The sequence below is a fragment of the Oncorhynchus clarkii genome, chromosome 12 (genome assembly GCF_045791955.1).
Source record: "Oncorhynchus clarkii lewisi isolate Uvic-CL-2024 chromosome 12, UVic_Ocla_1.0, whole genome shotgun sequence".
Classification (NCBI taxonomy): Eukaryota; Metazoa; Chordata; class Actinopteri; order Salmoniformes; family Salmonidae; genus Oncorhynchus; species Oncorhynchus clarkii.
Window position 1 is genome coordinate 25393128 of NC_092158.1, and position 17216 is coordinate 25410343.

General features: G+C 40.4%; 1 protein-coding gene across 2 annotated transcripts; it reads left to right on the plus strand.

Annotated features, from left to right (window-relative positions):
* The first annotated feature begins 1195 nt into the window (after positions 1-1195).
* Positions 1196-9559, plus strand: LOC139422921 (T-box transcription factor TBX2b-like). 2 transcript variants are annotated; one of them, XM_071174395.1, is made up of 7 exons: positions 1196-1993; positions 2578-2845; positions 4257-4403; positions 5238-5314; positions 5497-5681; positions 6864-7462; positions 8263-9559. In XM_071174395.1, the coding sequence occupies exons 1-7, from the start codon at positions 1632-1634 to the stop codon at positions 8692-8694; spliced, it is 2070 nt and encodes a 689-aa protein (XP_071030496.1). In that variant the 5' UTR covers positions 1196-1631; the 3' UTR covers positions 8695-9559. The 2 variants fall into 2 exon arrangements, with proteins under 2 accessions (XP_071030496.1, XP_071030497.1); XM_071174396.1 differs by having other exon boundaries at positions 1199-1993; positions 5509-5681.
* Positions 9560-17216: the final 7657 nt, after the last annotated feature.

Consider the following 17216-nt stretch of genomic DNA (forward strand, 5'->3'; position numbering starts at 1 on the left):
AAGTTTGACAATATCACCCGGTTGCATCTTGCAAAATGCACGTGCCATGTCTGATGAGCAGTAGCCTATTGAGATTCCCTACAAACGTTCTCGCATAGCCTACCATTGTCTACTCATGAACCCTTGCCGCTATAAATAATATGATATGGTATGGTTTCGAATAGTCAATCATTTTTCTGTCATTTTTGCATACATTTTACATTTAATGTATGGTACAGAACTTTGCTGAAAAAGTAGGGTATAATGCTTCCGTAGATTTGAAATAATAATGCAAAATAGAAGGCCTATCCTTATCTTAAATCCATCTGTTTTGAAGATGTAAGACATTCCGTTCAATTTGATAACTCCTGAATAACTCCTCCAAGGTATAAGGAGTTCGCCTCAGCTCAGTTTTAACCGGATGTAGCTCTTCAAATCTCTCTTCTTTCTCTAATCTTTTTTTGATATGGCATCTGGAGGAAATGTTCGACAACAGGGATATGGTTCCATGAAACTAATGTATTTACTTGTAAATGATAGGCTAAATGTCTAGCTGTTAAAATAATAAATGTTTATGTTTTGATAGGCACATATCAATAGATGGTTATGAATGTTAACATAGCCTAGCATAACGTTATAAAAGTGCATCAAACAGCGCAGCAAAACACGCCAAAAGTAGAAGTATTTTAAACACACAGACGAATTCTAAACCAGGTATCATGGCGTTGTGCAGTAGCCTAGTCTGTTTACCAGCCAGCGCAGAGAGACATTCGTTTCTAGGCCTACAAAATGTTTTGTATGAATAAAAGCTGGGGTTTTATAAGCTCAATCATTAGTATAAATACCATTATTTCAAGTGAGGCTTTTCTGAACGAATAATTTGAAGCTGTCGATATTCGAGATAGGATGTATAGTCAAGATCTTGCGTGGAGTGAAGGCTTCACAAAACGACTAAGCAGACGGAGGATCCGTCCTCTTCACCAGCCATGCAGCAAAAGCCAGCTGGTATTCCTTTCGAAGTTTGGGGGAGGGATATCCAGATCTTTACTCAGTCATTGGTTCATATTTTATTCTATTAACATGTTTCTTGCAACTAATGCTTCCGACACCTTTTAGCCCCCCCTACCGATCTTGGCCGGAGCTCTCGAAACCACGCCTATAGGGCTCCACAATTGGTCCACAAAGCGTAAAATCGGCAATCAAGCGGGCTTGGCTCATTAGTGTCGGGACCCAGGGAGGAGGGACATGTAAAGACAGTCACAATTCCAAAGTGGTCAGAGCAAGACCTCTCAATTTGAACTCAGTACATAGAACTATATCCGAGTAAAGAGTGATTTTATTTTTCCGAAAGTTACTTGAGTGGATAAGAAGTGAAGCCCAGCTCTGCTCTCGAAGTGCCGATGCCGTCTCTTTGACGGATATTATCACGGTGCTGTGTGGGAACAGAGCATCAGGAGTAGCAGTGCACTCATTTCCTCCCTCGGTCTGTTGGAGACGTCTGAGATCCATTCGCTCTTGTTTACGCACGCGAAACTACTTTTATATTTCTGCTCAAATACGACATCTGTCATTTGGATACACACACCAATACTTCTACTGAGAGTGGACATAATATCATATAATAATTTTACATCGATTTTTTGGATGCACCGATGAGAGATCCAGTTTACACAGGGACTGCCATGGCTTATCACCCTTTCCACGCTCACCGGCCGGCCGACTTTCCTATGTCAGCCTTCCTTGCAGCTGCACAGCCTTCCTTCTTTCATGGACTTACGCTGTCTCACGGCGCTCTTTCCAAACCCCTAACCGACCATGCTCTCTCTGGAGCCGCGGAAGCGGGACTCCACGCGGCGTTGGGTCATCACCACCAAGCAGCTCATCTCCGCTCCCTCAAGAGCTTGGAGCCGGAGGAAGAGGTGGAGGACGACCCAAAAGTCACTCTGGAGGCCAAAGATTTATGGGACCAATTTCACAAAATAGGAACCGAGATGGTTATTACGAAATCAGGAAGGTAAGGACCTTTATTTACTGTTACGTGTGCATATTATAGGCGATCTTATAATCATGCACTGCCGCGTAAGTTAATTTTATTAGGAAATGGTCATAAATGGCATACATACATACATACATACATACATACATACATACATACATACATACATACATACATACATACATACATACATACATACATATGAGTGATGTAGTGTATGTATATATATATATATATATATATATATATATATATACATACACTATATATATATATATATATTATTTCCCATGTAATATATATATATATATATTGTATAAACACTAGGCTATGGCATAGTGTGTATACATTGGGCCTATAGAGGTGGGCCAAACATGAGAAATAGACTAATTACCAAATTCAATCAATCAATCAACCAATGCATTCATGTGTCGAAACAAATGTGCTTGAAGAGGGAAAAGGTTAAGTGGTTTGGTTAGGTTATAGAACTTTTGTGTTGAATTCAAAGGCCTAGCCTTAGAAGTGTTGGTGTAGCCTACATCCCGCTTGGTTTCCTCAGTGTTTTTGATCATCGTTATTACTCTCGTTTTACTCTATTGCAGGAGGATGTTTCCTCCATTCAAAGTCCGCGTCAATGGCGTTGATAAGAAAGCCAAGTATATCCTCCTTATGGATATAGTCTCTGCTGACGACTGCCGCTACAAGTTCCACAACTCGCGTTGGATGGTAGCTGGGAAAGCCGACCCGGAGATGCCCAAACGAATGTATATCCACCCGGACAGCCCTGCCACAGGAGAGCAGTGGATGGCGAAGCCTGTTGCTTTTAATAAACTGAAGTTGACGAATAATATATCGGATAAGCATGGATTTGTAAGTATTTTGTTGATTTAATTTGATGATGTGTCGATTAAATATATGAATTAGGCTTTTTAGTAAAACTAACCTCGGCTATTGAAAAGGGTCCAATAGTGATATTCCTATCAGGCCATGTTATAGACGCAATCAATCAATCAATGCATATTATATTGACGTACGTATGCATAGAATAATACATATGTAATGTCGTTGAAGGGTATAACATCAGTTTATCCGTTTTTTAACCTTTATTGATAAACAACAACAATGCCTAGAATATCACACAAATATGTGTTGCACTGTATTAATCCACCATGCATCTCCAAAATCCGTTTTAAGGCTCAACAACAGTGGTTGAGATGTTTATTTTTTTAAGTATTACATTCGTGGTATGTTTTGGTGCGTGTCAAAGTATGGGATGAAATCAAGTATAGCGTAGAACCATGTCAAAGACAAGAGGACATACTTTTTCTCTTGTGTTGATTTTGTGAGCCTCTTCAGACGACCTTATGCTTCTAGTTCAACCATTTTTAGTACGACGCTATGCATTGAGCTCAAGAGGAAAATGCATAGATGTTTGATCCCAACGTGTTTCATTTAAGTGCAATTTGGACAGTAATATTGCAAGAAGGACACGTGGAAATGTTAGCAGATACTCGCTCAATGCTTACATGCAAGAGCAATAACAACTAAGTATCCCAAATGCTTTCCAATGGGTTATTTCCCATGTCGCCATATAGGCCAGTGCTCTGAATATGATTTGAAAACAGTTTTGATTTTACGGTATTGTGATAAAGTCATTCAGTTATTGATGCCTGCTATTGTCGTTTTTCTCATGTCTGGTGCAGGTTATGCAAATCCAAATTATGCAAGCATTACATAACCATGTTTAGGCTATGTCTTTATGAAAAGTTATTGACACATTTTAAGATATGTTGCAAATGGTGTAAAATATTTTTTGAAAAGTTTATATAAATGCATAATCCCACGTATCCGTGTTATATAGGCCTGGCAACATGTAATAACAACAGCAATAGGCGAATGATAAGGTATGATCATAATTGTGATACATTCTTACAAATAACAAGTTCCACAATAGAAGCAGGATGGTAGACACATACTCGGCCCCAATGCAAAACATTCTCGTCAGTCTTTATTGTCAGTAGGCTTATAAACTCTCGAAATAGTTGACCAACTTTTGTCATAGGCCTACGTTTGTTAATTAAGTAAAATCATGGTTTAAGGAAATCATCGGCCTTTACAAATTAATAATGCATAATTAAACACGGTGTGTGTCTTTCTTTAGTGGGATGTATACATTTCCTGCCATAACACAAGAATATATTGGCATCATCTCAGTTCAAACCAAAACGTTTGATCAGCATGATCACCTTATAACATATTTTATGTTTCTTTGCATCCTCAGACTATCCTGAATTCGATGCATAAATACCAACCCAGGTTTCATATCGTGAGGGCCAACGACATTCTGAAGCTCCCTTACAGCACCTTCCGCACATATGTTTTTCCAGAGACAGATTTTATCGGTGTCACTGCATATCAGAATGACAAGGTAAGCTTCCCTAGAAAGTGTGTGTGTGTGTGTGTGTGTGTGTGCGTGTTGTTTCATGGTTCTCAAAAATCGAATTATAATGGGGATATCATATGTTTTAAACATTTGTACCAGTCTGTTATCTGGACTTCGTTGGAATTTTTACTTAATAACCTATATTATGTTGATGTTAATTAGAATACATGTTGAAAGTGGCCTGGTGGCTTGATGGTAAGCTTGTTTAAAGTTTATGATACAGAGTCACAATCGATTAGAAGGCACTTATCTTCACAATGTCCTCAGGCATGGAGAATCCAAAGCGGTTCTGAACAATCAAAGCATGAAATCCACAAAGGCAAAGCATTAACACAGCTTGGAAAGACTCAAAAGGACAGACGAAAATTAATATATGAACGGATAGTATTGTTCCTAAATGAACAAGGCCACTTAGGCCAGTATAGGTGTGCAATGAATTATTAAAAAGTAGCATTCAGTATTTGAGAAAATTACATAAGCGTATACTAGTCGAAATGTTAGGCATATAACTTTCCTTTAAGAATAATTATGAATAATTGATCAGGTTTCGTAATTACACGTCATCAACAGAGATGCTTGTCTTGCCTCTCCAGAGTGCACGAGCTAACAAACGCAGCAGTCCCCAGCACCACACACTTGCTATTGTCACTTACAGTTAATATTCCATCAATAACGCCTGTTGAATCAATGGAATTACTATTATGTGTGGTAGTAGGCCAAGCAATTTAAGAATAGTTCCACGGTGCTTTTCCATGTAATGCATTTAACTATTTTAAGGATACCATTGTTGATTGCCATGCACTCTCGTTTTCTCTACAGATCACACAGCTCAAAATTGATCACAACCCCTTTGCCAAAGGGTTCAGAGACACGGGAAATGGACGACGAGAAAAGAGGTATTTTATTTTCTTCTATGTTGAATTGAGAAAAATATGACCCTGAAAATATGATCATGAGTTTAAATAAATGTCTCATTAGGACAACACTAATTAGCAGACTGAGAAATACTGTGTAGTAGACTGCTTGCATGATCAAAACTTATTCAATCACACAATACAGATGCATTAACTAATCTCAGTTCGGTCTGCAGGAAGCAGTTAACCCTTCCATCGCTGCGCATGTATGAAAACCGGGAACTCAAAGGGGACCGGGACTGTGCCGACTCGGATGACTCCTCCTGTGAACAAACCACTGGAAGGGATTCGGTTCATTCTACGCTTGGACCTGTTACCAGTCCACTGAGGTTCAACCGAACCAGTCGAGGTAAGTCTTCTCATTAAGCACGTGTTTCCATTCATTTGCATGTCCACTAATTGGTCCTTTTGTAGATGTCAGTAATTTAATAAGGCTTGATAAATAAAAATGGGCACAAACCAAAAGGTGTGTTGTTATTATGTGTCATTAAGCTGAGCAGAATGTTTTCTGGATGATTTACAATTGGATGAGTTTGAAAAAATAACTATATTTGTTAGAGAAGATAAGAAGAAAAAAGAACAGAGGATAAATGGAGAAATATGCTCGCTGTGTGATCTTAGTTGCGATAGGCTATTGGTTTAGGGACAAGTTATAAACCTTCGGTAGAACAGGAATAACAATAGCATACAGGATTATGTCTTTATCCACCGTATGCTATTTCACGTATCCAGGGGCACAACTTTGGTTTTAGAAGTGAGGGGGACATAACATTTTTTTATTTTATTTTTTATTTTTTATTCAGTGGGATAAACACTCCAAACGTCCTACCCGACCTCTTGGAGGCGTACGCATGGTCCTAAAGCAAACCATTGCCTCGTTTGTATCACATTCAAATAATAAAACTGTGGGCGGGGGGGGGGGGGGGGGTAAGTTAAATTTCAGAATGTGGGGGGGGCATGTTTCCCCTGTCCCAAGTGAAAGTTGCGCCCCTGCACGTATCCATTGCTCTATAAAACATGTAGGTTAGGCCTCGTGCATCAGCGTGACAAATGCGCCATCTACTGACAGGTTCATAAAACATTCAGTCCCTTGATTACTGTAGTATGCATGGTATTCAGATCTTTATTCGATAGTTACGCATTAGATAAGCAACCAAGCACTAAATGATGGCCTAGTTCAACTGCGGAAGCTTTATAGAACGACTTTAAACAAAACGTATGCCAATCTTACCAATGAACCATGCATTTTTATGCGCAGAAGAGAAGTGGTTAGGAAATGAATGTTAGCACAAAATCACGACTCCTTCCTTGAAATAATATATACGATAATGCCACGCATGTGTTGGTTGTGATTTTAAATGGTTGTAGCACACTGGAAGCTATGCGCAGGCTACTCACATAGCCTATAGTTATTTTTGCTTTGCGTCATATGAGTAGCCTATAAATTACTGTAGGGGTTTTAATCACATTATGTTATTTTCTATAATTTCATTTCGATATTTTAATGGAAGTGTGGAATAATGTTTTACAGACGACAAGAACTGCACTGATAGCGATCAGGAGCTTGACCCACAAGAGGAGCGCTCCATCGCAGCCAGTAGCCCCCGGCCTGAACCAACCTCTCCTTTCAGTCCTAAAGGCGATGACAGCGTGAGAGATAGGCCGCTGCTGGAAAAGAAGAGCGACTACCTGGATTCAAGGAAAGAGAGCGACTCTGTATTCAGTATTCGAAATCTTGAAAAGGACAAGTTAGATCATAAGCACCGCAAAGAGACGGAACCTACAAAGAACGACACGGAAAGTGGGGGCATCAGTGGGGTGAACAATGGGTTTTCTCCTTTGATGGTACAGACGGAGAGCCCATCACACTTCAGCGCGAGTCACCTGCAGAGTCTGGCCCTTTCCGGTTTGCACAGTCAACAGTTCTTTAACCCTTTGAATATGGGACAAATGTTGTTCCACCCCGGACAGTTTTCGATGGCACCAGGGGCATTCTCCAACATGGGCATGGGGCATCTGTTGGCCACTATGTCCGGAGCTAATGGCCTGGAAAACGGAGGTCTCTCCTCTCAAAGTGCGGGCCCTAGTCCCTTCCCGTTCCACCTGTCACAGCACATGCTAGCGTCTCAGGTAAACATTTACTTCAACTCTAATATAAGCTACAGAGGCTACATGGCCTAATAATAGTAATATCTTCTTAACAACAAATTAGCCTACATTATGTAGCCTATGTCAATCAAATTAATTTGTAAAGCCCTTCTTACATCAGCTGATGTCACAAAGTGCTGTACAGAAACCCAGCCTAAAACCCCAAACAGCAAGCAATAATGCAGGCGTAGAAGCACATTTATTTGTATTTTTTTATTCAGTGAGATAAACACTCCAAACGACCTACCCGACCTCTCGAAGGCTACACATGGTCCTAAAGCAAACCATTGCCTCCTTTTGTATCACATTCCAATAATAAAACTGGGGTGATAAACACTATAGTCTATTTCTATACGTTTTCCTTCACAAACTTCTGCAATTAAAACATATTTTTAGAATCACTTTCAAGTGCATTCATAATAAATTATTTCAGTAATCCTATGATCAATTTAATGTAGGTTTATGACTATATAGTTTCACTAGAGAATGACTAAAGGCTACTTTATTGGGCTATTCGAAACAAAATTGGGATCTTGTGCATGCTTTTTTCGATTTAATTGAGAACATGATAATATACTTTTTTATTATGAATAGACATAGGGCTACTTTTTGTAATCGTATTAGATGAGAATATTTTAATAGCCTATACCACAGTTGTCGTCTAAACATCATAGACAGAGAGACAAAAATGCAACTACGAATCCAAGAAGCACGACAGGCCTGGAATTCTGTTTGTATAGCATTTGTACATGTATAATAACGCCATTATTTTTTCAACACAGGGAATTTCGATTCCACCTTTTGGAGGACTGTTCCCGTATCCATACAACTACATGGCAGCTGCTGCTGCGGCCTCGGCCCTCCCCAACTGCACCGCAGCCTCCACATTGGGCAGAAACCATTTCCTTACCACCTCCCGACAACGGCTGCGATTCAACCCTTATCAGATGCCCACGTCTGTTCCTCCAAGCACTAACCTGCTCACCACAGGGCTGCCGGGCAGTTTAAACGCAGCATCCGACCTGTCCAAATCAGGCAGCAGAGAAACAAGTCCTGTATCCGAGCACCACAGCCAGAAAGCGTCCAGCCAGAGCACGGCATCCCCCAAGACATCTGTGAAGGATTCCACTAACGAACTGATAAATATACAGAGGCTGGTCAGAGGACTGGAAAAACACAGAGAAATGTCTTCTGCCATTGACTCTCAAAAGTGACGAAAACCACCTGTTTAATCAAGGTGTCTTTGACGTCATTATGTCGGATTATATACACAGTTGTGCTGAGAGTTAGATGGGCGGGTGATATGCGCTGAAGAAGTGACCAACAAGGGAGTTCATCAAATGAGATACAATATTGGTGGTATAGATCCCTTGTTTTAACGTCAATGTATAACTGTGTATGTAGAAAATCTAGACCCCTAAAGGAAACATATGATGTTGGGGCGTTTCGGTAGACTATTGATAAGGAAAAAGCTCCATCCCAAAAATGCATTACAATAGATGTCAAAAGGGATGGAAAGTGAGACGCCCGGTTAAACTGATTTCTGAAGCTGTTTTGGAAAAACGTTCGTAACTCATAATATGAACGATTGATCTGATTGAATTATTTATGTTTCCAAGATCCTGTAAGTATCAAATAGTACGCAACTTGTTATTAATTTATTCAAATCTGTACATTGGCGTGTATATACTACTTAGATTTCAACTTGTTGCATTTATAATTTCCCTTTTTACATGGAAATATAGGCTATTGTACATTAACACTATTTAGCGCTTGTTGTTACGAAACCGAATGAGTTTCAAATGTTTGTGATGCATTGCTGTTTATCCTGCCAGTGAGATGATATATGAAGGAAATGCCTGCCACCTGCATACCTTTTTCATATGCTGTTGATGAAACATTGTTTTGCGATATAACGCGCAGCACTGTGCAATTGGCAGGGAAAACTCAGGTTTCTTTTTCACCAGCACTGAAGACTATCAGAGGTAGCTGAATTGGCATCTTTTGTGCTGGTTTATTCGGGTAAATTAATATGCTTTTGTGGAGTTCCTCACACTTTAAATAAACATGTGTCCTTCAGATGTTGTTTTGTATCATTTGCGTTATTTGATTTGTGTATTGTTGAGCTTGCCTCGTGAAATAAGATATTTGAAAGTCTCGATTAAATTAAAACGTAATGCCTTAGGTTTCGGTTGTTTTGACATGACACGTTTGATCAAAATCAAAGTTGTGTAATCCGTTTGTCTGTAAAGGAAAATATTACAACTTTGAATATTATGCCTTCTGTTATGAGTTAGCCTAGGCAATATATCTGCACTACTGTCTAGGCTTGATGTGCATTCCCGGCACCTTAATTGGGAAAAACGGGCTTGTGGTAATGGCTGGAACAGAATGGGTGGAGTGGTATCAAACATATCAAACAAATGGTTCCCATGTGGTTGATGCGATCCATTCACGCCGTTCCAGCGATTATTATGAACCGCCCTCCCCTCAGCAGCCTCTTCTGATTCCCGGTAATACACTTCTGTACCAGGTCGGTTCGTACATAAAGCATCCTCCATTAAGACTGTAAAGGCATAATTTACCTGCTGCAACCTGATTGGCTGTACGCGATATGCAATTTCATGAATATTCATACTTCTCGACATAGATCCGATCAGGTGATTGGTTGAGCCTTCTCACAGATGTTCCACAGAGCCTTCTCTTTATCTAGCTCGTGCCACCAGCATGAGCAGTTAGCACAGACCGAATGACTTGGGAAACTCAGCTTCATCTTGATCACTAAATTAATTGGTAAATTAATTAAAGTCTAACCAGCTAGTTAACAATATATTTTAGTTTCATTGTCCAATCATTAAAAAAAATTAGCCAACTAATTGTTATTTGTACCTTTCCATAAATGGTCTGCTATGTGTTGCTTGATATGAACATGTTCAACCAAATGTGTCAAAGAATAGGTCATGCATCCACAATTAGTTGGTGGCTACTGCCTGGCCAGTCATCTAGCTAGCTACATTTCAGTAATTAGCTATCCTCTTAAATGCGGTGGTCAGTAGATTAACTAAGTTGTCTGAAAACAAAGTAGTTATTGTTGCCCGTGGTGTAATCATGTCTAACCAGTTGGCTAATGTAGCCTGTGTGCCCATGAGGTCCCAAGTCTACTGCATGGCCAGTGTGAGCCAGCATGCTAGCTAGCCAGCTACATTTCAGTCAGTAGCTATCCTTCTAAATAGGGTAGTCACTGGATAAACTAGCTATAAGTTGAACATATTTGGCTGCAAACTAACTCGTAGCCAGTTGTTGTTGCCCATGGTGGAATCATATTTAACCCGCTGGCTCCTGAAGCCTATGAGCTCCCGAGTCTAGCTTATGTTAGCTAGCTAGCATCACAAATTAGCTAGCTAGCTGCGCTCTTTCATAAGAAAATGGCTGATATGATTCAAACACTAGCTAGCAAGCGAGCTCCGTATTTACATGTTATGCTAACTGTCATTTAAGTTGGTGGTTACTACTGGTTTCAGATCCAAGGCAAGAGAAATTGTCATGTTTTGTGTTTGGTAAGGGCTCAGATTGACGTCACACACTCAAGAAGGCTCAACCAATCACCCGACTGGTTCTATGTCGAGACTTCTGAATATTCATGATATTGCCCCGCCTTCCTATGAAAGGAATTTTTGCATCCAGAACTAGTGTTCCTAGGCATTAGCCACTCTAGCATGGTGGTGGAAAATGTTGTTTCATAAAGAAAGTATGCATGTTTTCTCTGTAATGTTCCACGTTTCTGCCATTAAAGCTAGTTAAGGAGGAAAATTATGCCTTTGCAGCTTGAATGGAGGATGCTTTATGTACGAGCCGGTCCACTGGGTACATGAGTGTATTACTGGGAATGCACATCAAGCCTACATGACAGTGCAGATCCAGAGCCTATTACCGGCTGCCTAGGCCAGTTATGGATATATAGAATCAATGACACATCTTAAAATGTCTCATTATATTCATGTTCAAATCAAATTTTATTGGTTACATACACATGGTTAGCAGATAATGCGAGTGAAGCGAAATGCTTGTGCTTCTAGTTCCGACAGTGCAGTAATATAACAATTCCCCAACAACTACCTAATACACACAAATCTAAGTAAAGGGATGGAATAAGAACATGTACATATAAATATATGGATGAGTGATGACTGAGCGGCATAGGCAAGATGCAATAGATGGCATAGAATACAGTATATACATATGAGATGAGTAATGCAAGATATGTAAACATTATTAAAGTGGCATTATTACATTGACTAGTGATCCATTTATTTATTTAAGTGGCCAATGATTTCTAGTCTGTATGTAGGCAGCAGCCTCTCTGTGTCAGTGATGGCTGTTTAACAGTCTGATGGCCTTGAGATAGAAGCTGTTTTTCAGTCTCTCGGTCCCAGCTTTGATGCACCTTTGATGCACCTGTATTGACCTTGTCTTCTGGATGGTAGCGGGGTGAACAAGCAGTGGCTCAGGTGGATGGTGTCCTTAATGATCTTTTTGGCTTTCCTATGACATCGGGTGCTGTAGCTGTCCTGGAGGGCAGGTAGTTTGTCCCCGGTGGTGCGTTGTGCAGACCGCACCACCCTCTGGAGAGCCTTGTGGTTGTGGGTGGTGAAGTTGCCGTACCAGGCGGTGATACAGCCTGACAGGATGCTCTCAATTGTGCATCTGTAAAAGTTTGTGATGTTTTAGGTGATAAGCCACATTTCTTCCGCTTCCTGAAGTTGAATAGGTGCTGTTGCGCCTTCTTCACTAAGCTGTCTGTGTGGGTGGACCATTTCAGTTTATCAGTAATGTGTATTTCCAAGGAACTTGAAGCTTTCCACCTTCTCCACTGCGGTCCCAGCAATGTGGATAAGGGGGTGCTCCCTCAGCTGTTTCCTGAAGTCCACAATCATCTTCTTTGTTTTGTTGATGTTGAGTGAGAGGTTGTTTTCCAGACACCACACTCTGAGTGCCCTCACCCCCCTGGTAGGCTGTCTCGTTGTTGTTGGTAATCAAGCCCGCTACTGTTGTGTCGTCTGCAAACTTGATGATTGAGTTGGAGGCGTGCATGGCCACGCAGTCATTGTTGAACAGGGAGTACAGGAGGGGGCTTAGCACGCACCCTTGTGGGGCCCCAGTGTTTAGGATCAGCGAGGTGGAGATGTTGTTTCCTACCTTCCCCACCTGGGAGAAGCCCATCAGAATATCCAGGACCCAATTGCAAGGAGGGGTTAAGACCTAGGGCCTCAAGCTTAATAATGAGCTTGGAGGGTACTATGGTGTTGAATGCTGAGCTGTAGTTGATGACAAGCATTCTTTCATAGGTATTCCTCTTGTCCAGATGGGATAAGGCAGTGTGCAGTGTGATGGCGATTGCATCGTCTGTGGACCTATTGGGGCAGTATGCAAACAGTTAAAACAATATTGTGAGGAAAATGTGCAACCATGAATAGGCCTATTGGCTGTAGGCTACTCCTATTAGTTAGGCTGTCCAGTTATTTTAAACATATTCTATTAGGCCTACTTCTGTTGCACACAATAACCTATTTGCGCATTCCCATTTCTCAAGTTTAAACTGTAGCCTACAAATTAGAAGTCAATATCGTTTAAGCTATTTGAAATTGATATTCCAAGGTAATAGGCCTACTTATGGTAATAGGCCTACTTATGTTCAACATATAACATATTGGTATAATTGTTTAATGTTGCAAGCACATTGATAAATGTGAACATAATCCTGAGCCTAATCATGCAAATTTACAAATATGTTTGCGTGTTCGTATGTGTGTGAGGGAGAGAGATAGAAAGAGAGAGTTGATGGAAATTGCAGCTTCAAGTGAAGTGCGAGGCTGGGTATTTCATGGGGACTGCGGCCTGGAAAGCCTAGCAACCCACCAGCAGACAGTCCTTTGTCTGGGCACCAGCGCCTTTCGCCTGCCTGCCGGCCGGCCTCACAGCCTCCACACCCGCGCACAAAGACTGACTAGTATCTCGAGTGGCACAGCTCCTAATTAGTGAGCCTTGTCGCCTTTTTCTTTTCTTTCTATGATAATTTGAACTAATTTTAGTTTGAGCTATTGTTGCCCTACATTCTGTTTTTTCGCAATTCAAAGAGCGATAATCCCCCTCCTCTTGACCCCCGAGTCATTATTAAGGAGGAAAACTGTTTGTTTTAAACAATTAGTCAATGACTGGTTAATTAGTGCCTCACCTACATCCCCAAATGAGTAAAGGGCCATGTCTATGTTCCTCATGTTAATATGAGTATAGGGGGCCAAGATTCACAGCGGTATTCTGACCCATGCACAAGCCTAATCCTGATACCCAATGAGACCCATGCATTCTCATCTCTTCACTTGGGATTTTAGTTCTGAAATAAATGCAGATTAATTTGCTCCACTGATATTAAAACCTTTTTGGGATAGGGGGCAGCATTTTCACTTTTGGATGAATAGCTTGCCCAGAGTGAACTGCCTCCTACTCTGTCCCAGATGCTAATATATGCATATTATTAGTAGTATTGGATAGAAAACACTCTGAAGATTCTAAAACTGTTTGAATGATGTCTGCGAAAACCTGAGAAAAATCCAACCAGGAAGTGGGAGGTTTGTAGTTTTTCAACTCAGCCCCTATTGAAGATACAGTGAGATATTGGTTATGTTGCACTTCCTACGGCTTCCACTAGATGTTAACCGTCTTTAGAAACTGGTTTGAGGATTCTACTATAAAGGAGAGGCTCATGAGACCTGTTTGAGTCAGTGGTCTGGCAGAGTGTCTCAGGCTCGTGACACCCGCTCCCGACAGAGTTATCTCTCGTTCCAGTGCTTTTCTTCAGACATAGGAATTCTCAGGTTGGAACATTATTGATGTTTTATGTTAAAAACATCCTAAAGATTGATTCCATACATCGTTTGACTTGTTTCTACGACCTGTAACGGAACCTTTCAAGTTTTTGTCTGGACGAAGTGCTCACGCCTCAAGAAGATGGATTACTGGGCTGAACACGCTAACAACAAGTGGCTATTTGGACATAAATTATAGACTTTATGGAACAAATCAGTCATTTATTGTTGAACTGGGATTCCTGTGAGTGCCTTCTGATGAAGATCATCAAAGGTAAGTGAATATTTGTGTTATTTCTAACTTCTGTTGACTCAAAAATGGCGGATATTTCTCTGGCTGGATTGGGCTCTGAGCGCCGTTCTCAGATTAGGCTTTTTCCGTAAAGTTAAAAAAAAATCTGACACAGCGGTTGCATTAAGGAGATGTCTATCTTTAATTCTGTGAATAACACTTGTATCTTTTATTGATGTTTATTATGAGTATTTCTGCAAAATCACTGGATATTTTGGAATCAAAACATTACTGCACGTAACGCTCCAATGTAAAATGAGATTTTTGGATATAAATATGCACATTATCGAACAAAACATGCATGTATTGTGTAACATGATGTCCTATGAGTGTCATCTGATGAAAATCATTAAAGGTTAGTGCTTAATTTGATCTATATTCTGCTTTTTGTAACTCCTATCTTTGTCTGGAAAAATGGCTGTGTGTTTTTTGGACTTGGCGGTGATCTAACATAATCATATGTTGTGCTTTCGATGTAAAGCATTTTTGAAATCGGACATGATGGGTAGATTAACAAGAAGTTTATCTTTAATTTGCTGTATTGGACTTGTTAATGTGTGAAGTGGATGGAATTTCGCGCGCTGCCTTTTCAGCGGAATGTTTTCGAGGGGTTCCGCTAGCGGAAAGCCTGCTCTAGAAAGGTTTTAAACATTGTTATATTCTTTCATGTATGTGATCTGCATGGAATGTTTGGTCCTGCAGACAATGAAAAAGTGCCTACAAGGAAAACAAACCTGTCTCTAATATTTTTCTGTCAGCCTGAGAATATTCATGTAGTTTCAGCTCAGGCTGTTTTACAAAAATGTTGTGTTGTGCTGGCTGGTGTTTGTGCTCGTTTATCTCGGACTTGGCTAACCCACTCTCCACTCCCAGGAGCAGCAGGTGCTGGGTGAGAGTAGGCCCATCAGGAAGGCTATAGTGTAGGCTAAACCTCAGTAGCGCACTCAACTGGAATCAGATCTCCAGACAAAGATAACCTAAACACAGAAACCCACAGTCGCCCTGCACGACGATCCACTTACATGGAGGGAAAAAAGCAAGAACTATAGGCCTACAGCTGATTTGAACTATGATTAATTTATCTTAATTATAGCCTACTATGTGCATTTGTAGCATTTTAACAGTCCGATCTTGTAGCCTGTACTAGAGAGGCTGCTGCCCACATTGAGACCCAATCACTGGGCACTTTAATAAATGGATCCCTAGTCACTTTAAACAATAGCACTTTAAATAATGGCAATTTAATAATGTTTACATATCTTACATTACTCATATCACATGTATATACCGTATTTTATACCATGTATTGCACCTTGCCTATGCCGCTCGGCCATTGCTCATCCATATACTTATATGTACATATTCTCATTCACCCCTTTAGATTTGTGTGTATTAAGTAGTTGTTGGGGAATTGTTAGATTACTTGTTAGATATTACTGCACTGTCGGAACTAGAAGCACAAGCATTTCACTACACTCGCATTAACATCTGCTAACCATGTGTATGTGACCAATAACATTTGATTTGATTTGATTGTTTTGCTCCTTCATGCAGACAGGCGGCAGTTATGGAAACACTATTCCTGTCCCCAGTCCACCTGACCGTGCTGCTGCTCCAGTTTCAACTGTTCTGCCTTATTATTATTCGACCATGCTGGTCATTTATGAACATTTGAACATCTTGGCCATGTTCTGTTATAATCTCCACCCGGCACAGCCAGAAGAGGACTGGCCACCCCACATAGCCTGGTTCCTCTCTAGGTTTCTTCCTAGGTTTTGGCCTTTCTAGGGAGTTTTTCCTAGCCACCGTGCTTCTACACCTGCATTGCTTGCTGTTTGGGGTTTTAGGCTGGGTTTCTGTACAGCACTTTGAGATATCAGCTGATGTACGAAGGGCTATATAAATAAATTTGATTTGATTTTGATTTGATATTCTTCTGGACCTCTAGAGATCTGTGGATAAATGATCATCATATTTAATTAAAGCGATATAAAGAGGAAGCTGTAAAGAGTATACTCAAAACAGCAACATGGCATGAAATGCAGTGATGTGTATTCATGGATGCCAAGGGAAGTCAGGCTTCCCCAAATATTTGACCAATAAAATAAATACAAATGATAAAATAATTGATCTTTTGTATCTCTCCGTGTTTTCATAATTTTCCATAAAATGATAAGTGGGTGAATCTCACTAGCGAAATCATCTGAACGAGGGAAGCAGCGCCCCTCTGTCTCAGTACCAAAGGAGTATAACATGTTGCCGCAGTAGCATATGATTGATTGATGTCAGCAAGCGTTTGACCTCCCTTGATAAAAAAAATAATAATAATCAGCTTTGAGCTGAGCTCAACTGCACCCCCAAAGGAGGCCAGTTTGGATTTGGCTTCAAACTAATCAAATAATTTCCTAAGCAAAACATAATTTTCAGAAAAAGTGTTTGTTTCTGTTCCACTTCTGTTGATGTCCTGCAGTAGCTAGATTGCTAAATCGGCCCTTTCCTAAGCCATGGATTTGAACTTGTGGTTTTGACTTAATTCTCTGTACAGACCAATGATTATGATGGTGATTTTGATCTAACCATA